Raw genomic sequence first — 8,892 nt, forward strand, 5'->3', positions numbered from 1 at the left:
TAATTATCAATTACAGCTATTACATACATGTGGAGTACCACATAAGAAGATAGAGAGGAAATAACAAGAATTATCAAACATTATTACTAACATTGATCGATGCAAGATTGTTGTAAATTTTCAAAGTTATATGTATTTTCAGAAGAAAAAAAAAAATTGTAATGCTTATATGCCGTCTTATTATATCTATTTATAAATGAATTCAAACAAGAATTTTGTTTTAACCATTAATTAAAATTGATTCAATATATGATTAATTAAAGACGAAAATCACCATCGAATGTATTTAATGATGTTATATCATAACTGTAAATGACTATTTTAGCCAAGAATCTCTCTATCAGCAAAACATGATTATTTTCTGATTAATCATTAATATTTGCATGTATCATAATCGTAAATGATTTCAACCAAAACTCACTCTCTATCATCCAAATCGATTTCAAAACATGATTAAATTAATTTGAGATTATAGACATAACCAAGTGTAATTAATGACTCCCACAAAATTGAAACACCACTAAAACTAAATAATCTAGCTTTTAAAAACGTTATCTAGATTGTAAAATGGGGCATGGCTTTTTAGGCATAAAAATAAACGATGGGATGATAAATGATTTATTTTAAGTGACCCTACAAATTAAAAAGAACACCCAGCTGCCATCTTCTCCTCTTCCTTCTTAGCCATAGATTAAAAAGTACGTTGCATGATTTGAATTATTGGGTCCCACTTTACTACAATATCATTTCTCATCAAATATCTCACTACTATAAACACCATTTACTGGTCGGTTTAATATTATGTGCTTTTATGACATCATATTATATCATTTCTATGTTAAAGGGTGGATCTACATGAATTTTCTAAGATTTATTTTGTATAAAGTTTTTTTCATCTTTACTTGTTAAGTAGTGAACATTTTTTGTTACAAAATTTCAATGTAAAATGATTATCAACTTGTTGCTATATATTCTTAAAATAAGTTGGAAGGTAAGGTTTATTTCAATGTAAAATGATTATCAACTTGTTACTATTTTCTTTAAAGTTGGATGTTTTTATTATGAAATTAGTTCTTTTAGATTATTGTGATTACTTTTTATTCATTGGTTTTAGGAATTTCCCTTATCAAAAGTAGTCAACCTAAAATTACGTGTACAGTAATCTTTCAAGGTTAGTTGCTGCTAGGAGAGCATCTGCAATATGTTCCCAAAGGCCAAAGCCAGCTTGAAGCGCAAATCTCTTCTTTGATGATGAAAGAAATAAATTCAAGTGGCATAGCAAATGCGGAGAGAAAAAAAAAATTACTTTCATCTTTTTTAAAAATGAAACAATCCATTTTACTATTAACCTATTCTCAAATTTTACGTTTTGCATTCCGTGATATATGTTTATAAAAGATACATATATAGTCACAATGAAATTTATTGAATTTCTTTTCGTGTTTTTTTTAAATTAAGTTTATTTAGGTTTTTTAAATATTAGTATGTATAGAGTAATTATTATTAATAACGATGTTTGAAGTTATACATTATTTACATACAAACATGCATGAAATACATGTTTTTTTTTTTTTTTTTTTTTTTTTTTTACAAATATACATAAAGAAGTTGAAAAAACAGCAATCGCGTGTATTGATACGCAAGATTCACCATGCTATTGTAAAACTAAATATCTAGTGCATACCCTCTTTCGTTGTCAATATTCCAAGGTAAATTATGAACGACCTACACCAATCTTTGCTTTGTAAATTCTAATACTATATTCATATATGTAATAGAAAAAATTAAATATGATGATAATATTAAAATTCATGCCCTAAATAGCAACCATACGTCCATACTACTAGCATGAAGTTTAAATTCGAGCATAACCGGTAGCCGTTACATGGCACCAACGAAAGCGCGCCAAAAATAAGAAAATGTGTGGAGAAATTTGGCGGCTTAATAATCAAGTTGACATTGTGTTTTTTCTTATTAAGGTAAGCTCGCATATGCACGAAATCTTTGCTTCTAGTCATTAAATCTCCACCGTTGGATTAACTCCTTCAAACACAAAACCATCATTACTACAAAACTAATTGTAGATTTTGCGATTCCACGTCATCGATCCAAACCATGGATTCTTGAAAAAAGTGAAAGTAAGTAAAGTATTATTATGGTCAATGCTCAATAATAACTCATGGCGCTATCAAATATCTCCATTGGTAAACTTTGCTTTCTTCATTATTTAGAAGAATATGTTCAAGACTCACCCTTTAAAGAGTAGTTTTTGCTAGAATTATTGTGGTGCAACTTGGATGTATAAGATCAAGGTGATAACATTTCCTTTAAAAACTATAAAGTTGAAAAGATTAATTAAGGAAGTGAATCATGTAAGAAGGTAGAATTTATATTGGTTAAGCCGAAAGTAAAAAAATGTACTACTTCTGCTCTTCCTAAGTTGTATACTACCTTTGTTTCTAATTGATTATGTAATTTTTATATACTCAAATATAAATGGAATCTAAAATTTAATTAACATGAGCTATAAAGTAAAAATTATACTGCCTCTTGACTCTTGAGTAAATGAATTAGTTTGACTTTTGCACTATTTAAATGTCAATTTGATTTTATTTTATACATTATATAGATATAATAAATGTTTATGTAAACTTTTGTTAAATTATAATTTCATAATATCTACACTAATAGATAAATAAAGATATTAATGGTTAAATTTATGCATTGGAATGTGTACTATGTCATTCAAGCTGAATCATTTATTCAAATTACAAAGTATTGGGTGCGACAATATTTCGTGCGGCAACAAACTGTGTGTATCCTCCAACAAATAATATATATCCTCCAACAAACTGTAAGGCCTTGTTCTCTTCACCTTAAAAAATAGAATTAGGTAAAAATAAGTTTAGTTCAGTAAAATTGATTTCAATTCAGTAAAAATAATTTCAGTTCAGTAAAAATAAATTTAGTTAAGTAAAATTCAGTTTTCTTAAAGAAAAATTATAATAGAAAATCGGTAAAAATAATTTCAGTTCAGTAAAATTAATTTAAGTTCAGTAAAAATATTTTAAATTCAGCAAATATAATTTTGTTTCAGTAAAAAATATTTCAGTTCACCAAAATTAAGGTGAAGAGAACGGGGCCTAAGTATCCTCTATTAAATAATACATATACTCTATCAAATAATACATATCCGCTAACAAACTGTACGCATGTATCATCTATCAAAAAACACATATTTTATACCAAATACTGCATATCATATATACTACCAAATAACACGTATCCTGTAACAAACTGTACGTATCCTCTATTAAAGATAAATTGTACTTATCTTCTATCAAATATTACATATCCTTTAACAAACTATTCATATATCCTCCAACAAATAATATATACCCTCCAACAAATTGTACGCATCCCCTATCAAATAACATATATCCTCTAACAAGTTGTACATACCCTCTATCAAATAATAATTAATCTCCACCAAATATTACATATCGTATACATACTTGCTACATGAATTCTTGGGTGCATTTTGCCGCACCCAATACCTTCTTTATTCAAACATAGGAGTAAGGAAACAATACTTCATTCAAGCTTCAATTCAAAATTATTTTTTCTACTTTTTTTTTTTTTTTTTTGGGTAACGTTTGGGTTTTGTGGTTATCAATGAACATTTTGTGTATGACATTGATATATTTAAGGTGAACTGAATAGGACCTATGCATATGTTAAAAAATAAATAAATAAAAAATGGTATGATTGAGTATTGCTTGCATTATTCCAGTCAATAAAAAATCTGAATATTTAGTTCAAGATCTATTCATATTATTATTTTTAAATTATTTCTCCCGTAATATCATCATTAAAAGATTTGATTTTTAATTTTCATTTTTAGCATACCTAATTTAGGCTCCATTCACTTCACCTTATTATGTTGAACTGAAATTAACTTTACTAAACATAAATTATTTTTGCTGAACTTAAATTATTATTATTATTATTATTATTATTATTATTATTATTATTATTATTATTATTGTTATTATTATTATTATTGAGGAAAGAACTTAAATTATTTTTACTAAACCAAAATTTTACCGAACTGAATTTAATTTTGCTGAACTGAAATATTTTTATTGATTGTCTATTATATTTCTTCTTTAGAATTACTGATTTTTGCTGAACTGAAATTATTTTTATTGAACTGGAATTAGGGCCTGTTCTCATTGACTGAACTGAGCTAAACTGAACTGAATGGAACTGGATTGAATTGAACTTGTTAGAGCCGAACTAAAATAAACTGAACATAACATAACTTAACTGAAATGAATATTTTATAAGAGAGGAAATTAGGAGTTGAGCTGAACTGAACTAAACTGAACTTATTAGAGCTGAACTGAACTGAACTTATTAGAGATGAACTGAACTGAACGGAACTGAAAATAATCGTATGAGAACAAACCCTTAATTTTACTGTACTGAACTTATTTTTAGTGAACTGAAATTATTTTTACTGAATATTATTTTATTTTAAAGATAAACTGAATAGGGCCTTAATATAGAAAATGAAATTATCTTTTTATAATGTATATCATCACATTATATGTAGTGGTTACAAGTTAAATTACAACTATTCTGTAGGAAATAAAGATAGTAAACTAAAAATAAAGATTGTATACTAAGTATTACAAGTATAAGCTTTATTTAACAAAGTTTTTGAACTTAAAATATTTGATTGACATAAAGTTAAATGCTTTTTATATTTGACACCTTGAGACATATCCTCACCAACATGGCTTTAGTTGCAAAAGATCAAATGTTCAAAGACTTGACAGACTGACAATTCATGAAATGGAATTATACATAATACAGCAAATTGTAAATACAATTGTGTTTCTATGTTTAAAGTACTTCATTTTTTTTTAAATCATGAAAAAAAAAGTTACTAATGTGAAATGTATACACCATGCATTATTTATTTGGGATAAAAGTTATGTAATGTAAAAAGATCAACTTACTACTGCATTTTGCAACTTTGAAAGATACTCAATTATTTTTCAAAATTAGTTATTAATGTGAAATGTATACACCATTATTTTTGGTTTAAAAGCTATGTAACTTAAGAAGATCAACTTACAATTTCATTTTAACTACATTTTAAAAAAAAGTTATTAGTGTGAAATGTATACACCATTAATTTTGGGTTAAAAGTTTTTTTTTATTATTTATTTATTTATTATATCTTTCTAAATGAAGATGATCTTACTATTGCATTTTACTATGCACAAAGATACCCAATATTTCTGTAAATCACCAAAAAAAAAAAAAAAAAAAAAAAAAAAAAAAAAAAAAACAATTAGCTATCTTATTGGTGTGAAATGTATACACCATTATGTTCAAAGACTCTCATTAATGTTTATAGTTTTTAATATATACTGCGTATAGACAATTTTATAAAAAACTTGGAAGTTATAATCATGATGAATTGTTGAGCATGACATGCAATAATATTCATTAGATCTCAATAACATAGAACAAGGTATATAGGCGATTGATGTTACTAGGTGTATAAGAATTTTCCTAATTAGGTAATAACAAGGATGATATATATGCTGCTACCATGAATGAATCACATAATATTAAAAAACATAAATATATTTTTGTTCTCCGTAATTTCTCCTAAACTTCAGGTGCTTGGTGGAATAAAATTGTCAAGCCGACATGATATTGGACTGCAACACCGTACCAAAAAACTTCTAAACGTGTAAACACTATACACCTTAACCCTTTATACATTAATTACAACAAAGTCATTAGACAAGAAGAAATCAAAATCAATGCAATTACAATACCCAAGTTGCAACTAACAAATTAACTTTAATACCTTTGAAATTAAATTGAAGATGACTAATTTCTAATTATAGACATATCTTAGTTAGAGATAGAGTAATTTCAAAAACTGAAATGTATGAGTTGTAGGGCGTTTTAACCACTTGGTGGGTGACACATCAGAAAGTATATTAAAGTGGGTCCCTTAATCTTATTACCCCAACTTAGTTCAGTAATAGGCAATAACAACTAGGATAAGAACATTAGAAGGTACATAGGTTTAATTACCAAAAATGGTTTATATGAGTAATAATTAGATCAGTGATTCTAAAATATGTATAAATTGATTAATATATAAATATTAAAATATTAAAATAAATAAATAAATAAATAAATAAAGAGGACGAGGAAATGAGTGTGCATGCCAGGGGAGAAGTTTAGTGGGGAGTGGGATTACGTAAAAAGCAAGGCTGATAAATTTCAGATACAAACAACTTGAAAAATAAAGGCATAATATAAAAAATAAACGAATATAATTTTGAAAAATTTTGTTTATTAAAAAAAATGTAAAGAAAAAGAAGGGATGAAGATAGAGAGAAAATTAATCACCACAAAAACACTGTTTATAATTGCATGCAAAAGTTGAGGTTTTTGTATGATTTTTATTTTTTTAACTTTTTTCTTTTTTTTTTCTTCTTTACTCTCTTTCCCCCCTGCACTATATAAAGAGCTCCTGCCACCTCTTTCCATTTCGTCCAAGTAAGAGTAAGCAATTAGAGAGAGAAACAAAGAAAGAATATCTCTTTTCTTTTAAATTCACTCATACAAAAAAAAAAAAGAGAGAAAGAAATCAAAAACAAATACACAAACAAAGAAATGGATTTTGCTCACTTCTTTCAAAACCTTCCATGGATCACCATCTTTGGTCTCCTAGGTATAATATATACTCTTATACTATATAGTATATTCATCATTCCATATTTAATCTCCTAGGTATCATATTTAGTTCGCCATAATTGTTCATCACATCTTCTTTTATATCCATAGCATAAAAACACCCGTTCGAGTCACCTAGGCATATTAATTTCATTCATCGATTTTTTTATATTATAGTCTATCCATTATTATCCATTTTACTATACACCTAAGTTAGAATCTATAATCATAGTATTCATCAAATGCATTATTTGTTCATTTTTAAGAGTTTTATTAGTGGGATTGATGTTACGTAACATTATACTTAATTATGAATTGGTTCATGAGTGCATTAAAAAGTCTTACATGCACTATTAGTAATAACAATAATTTAATTGCACTTTTTCATCAATCATTTGCTTACATATAACAACAGAGATTACACCTGTGGATTATTTTATAATAAAGTAATTATTTTATGCTCCCTATTTTCCTTCACTTATTGATTACTTTTTTTGCACTTTTGCCCTTGTTATAGGTAACACAATTTCTTTCATGGTCTTCCTTTCTCCAATGTAAGTTGATCTTCCTAAGTTACATAACTTTTAACCTAAATAAAAATGATTTATATTTATAAATACATTTGTTTGGTATTAATTTTTCTAATAATTAATTATTGTTTTGCAGTCCAACATTTTACCGTATTTACAAGAAGAAATCAACTGAGGAATTTCAAAGCATTCCTTATGTTATTGCATTCTTCAGCTGCATACTTTGGCTATTGTATGCCTTTGTGAAGACTGATGTGATCTTCTTGGTCACGATTAACGCCTTCGGTCTCTTCATTGAAACCATCTATATTGCTATCTTCCTCATCTATGCCAACAAAAAGATTAGGGTATGTGTCTAAACGTGTTGTTTTAAAAAATATATATATATGTGTAACGTATATATTTTAGTCTTTCTAATACTCAAAATTTGTGTACTAATATTTACATGAACCATTAACTTGCAGATCTCAACTTTCAAGCAAATCCTTCTATTCAATGTTTTCGGATTTGGTGTTATTGTCTTCTTTACAATGGTGATTGCAAAGACAACTCGTGTTCGATTGCTCATCCTTGGATGGATTTGCCTCATTTTCTCATTGTGTGTCTTCGTTGCGCCTCTAGGTGTCATGGTAAGTACTAGTAGTACATCATACATGTAAAGAGTATACACAATTTATTAATCTTTTCAATTAATTTTCAAAGTACTAATTTTATGATATGTTTTTTTTACAGAGGAAAGTCATCCGCACCAAAAGTGTTGAGTACATGCCATTCTTCCTCTCATTCTTCCTTACCATAAGCGCCGTTGTATGGTTCTTCTACGGTCTCCTCAAGCATGACTACTACATCGCGGTAAAAATTATATATATATCATGATTTTACCATAACATACTCTTAACTTACACAAAATAATTGATAACCTAATAGTCTAATACTAACTTGTTTTTTTTTTCTATTGTGCTAATTGCAAAAACAGATCCCCAATGTGCTCGGATTCACCTTCGGAATTGTGCAAATGATCCTCTATGCCATATACCGAAACTCAAAGACAATCTCGAAAGACATTGAAGTTGGAAAGACCAAGGATACCTCAACCGATCAAATCATCATAGAAGAGCCAGTGAAACCTCAGGCAGCTAAGGCTACAACCACTCCAACCAATGATGGACTTTTCGCGATCATCCCAAACCTTAACATGCTCAACCTCCACAACAACAACAACAACGACGACGAGCCTATGAAGATCAGTGGCCTTAACAACCATACTCCACCACCAATCTCCGTCGCCGTGTAAGCATTAAATTCATGGCATTACATGATCAATTAGCCTTTGCATGGGCCGGGTTCGGTGGTACGTGACGTCCATGTAAAAGATCAACAAGTGTAGCTGTCATGAGGGGCTATATGTGCATCTAGTATAACCCCAAACAATCCTAAATTCCATCTCAATTCCCTCAACTTTCTTTTTAAATTATTTTTCAACCCCCTCATTTTTCCTTTTTTCTACTTTGAACCATAATTTAATCTTGTAATTTTTGTTGTTACCATATAATTAAATGTCAATAAAATATTTGTATTTTTGCGCTTA

General features: G+C 28.1%; 1 protein-coding gene across 1 annotated transcript; it reads left to right on the plus strand.

Annotated features, from left to right (window-relative positions):
• The first annotated feature begins 6,572 nt into the window (after positions 1-6,572).
• On the plus strand, positions 6,573-8,892 carry LOC110703940 (bidirectional sugar transporter SWEET12-like). The gene is made up of 6 exons (XM_021881739.1): positions 6,573-6,772; positions 7,292-7,328; positions 7,441-7,651; positions 7,769-7,933; positions 8,037-8,156; positions 8,281-8,892. Exons 1-6 carry the CDS (start codon positions 6,715-6,717, stop codon positions 8,596-8,598), a joined length of 909 nt encoding a protein of 302 aa, XP_021737431.1. The 5' UTR covers positions 6,573-6,714; the 3' UTR covers positions 8,599-8,892.

Source organism: Chenopodium quinoa, unplaced genomic scaffold (genome assembly GCF_001683475.1).
Source record: "Chenopodium quinoa cultivar QQ74 unplaced genomic scaffold, ASM168347v1, whole genome shotgun sequence".
Taxonomy (NCBI): Eukaryota; Viridiplantae; Streptophyta; class Magnoliopsida; order Caryophyllales; family Amaranthaceae; genus Chenopodium; species Chenopodium quinoa.

What these genes read in the sequence shown, in the direction of transcription:
- LOC110703940 (XM_021881739.1), top strand. Translation starts at nt 6,715, where the DNA reads ATGGATTTTGCTCACTTCTTTCAAAACCTTCCATGGATCACCATCTTT. An exon ending in ATGGTCTTCCTTTCTCCAAT is followed by an intron (nt 7,329 to 7,440) that starts GTAAGTTGATCT and finishes ATTGTTTTGCAG; the next exon opens with TCCAACATTTTACCGTATTT. An exon ending in AGCATGACTACTACATCGCG is followed by an intron (nt 8,157 to 8,280) that starts GTAAAAATTATA and finishes TTGCAAAAACAG; the next exon opens with ATCCCCAATGTGCTCGGATT.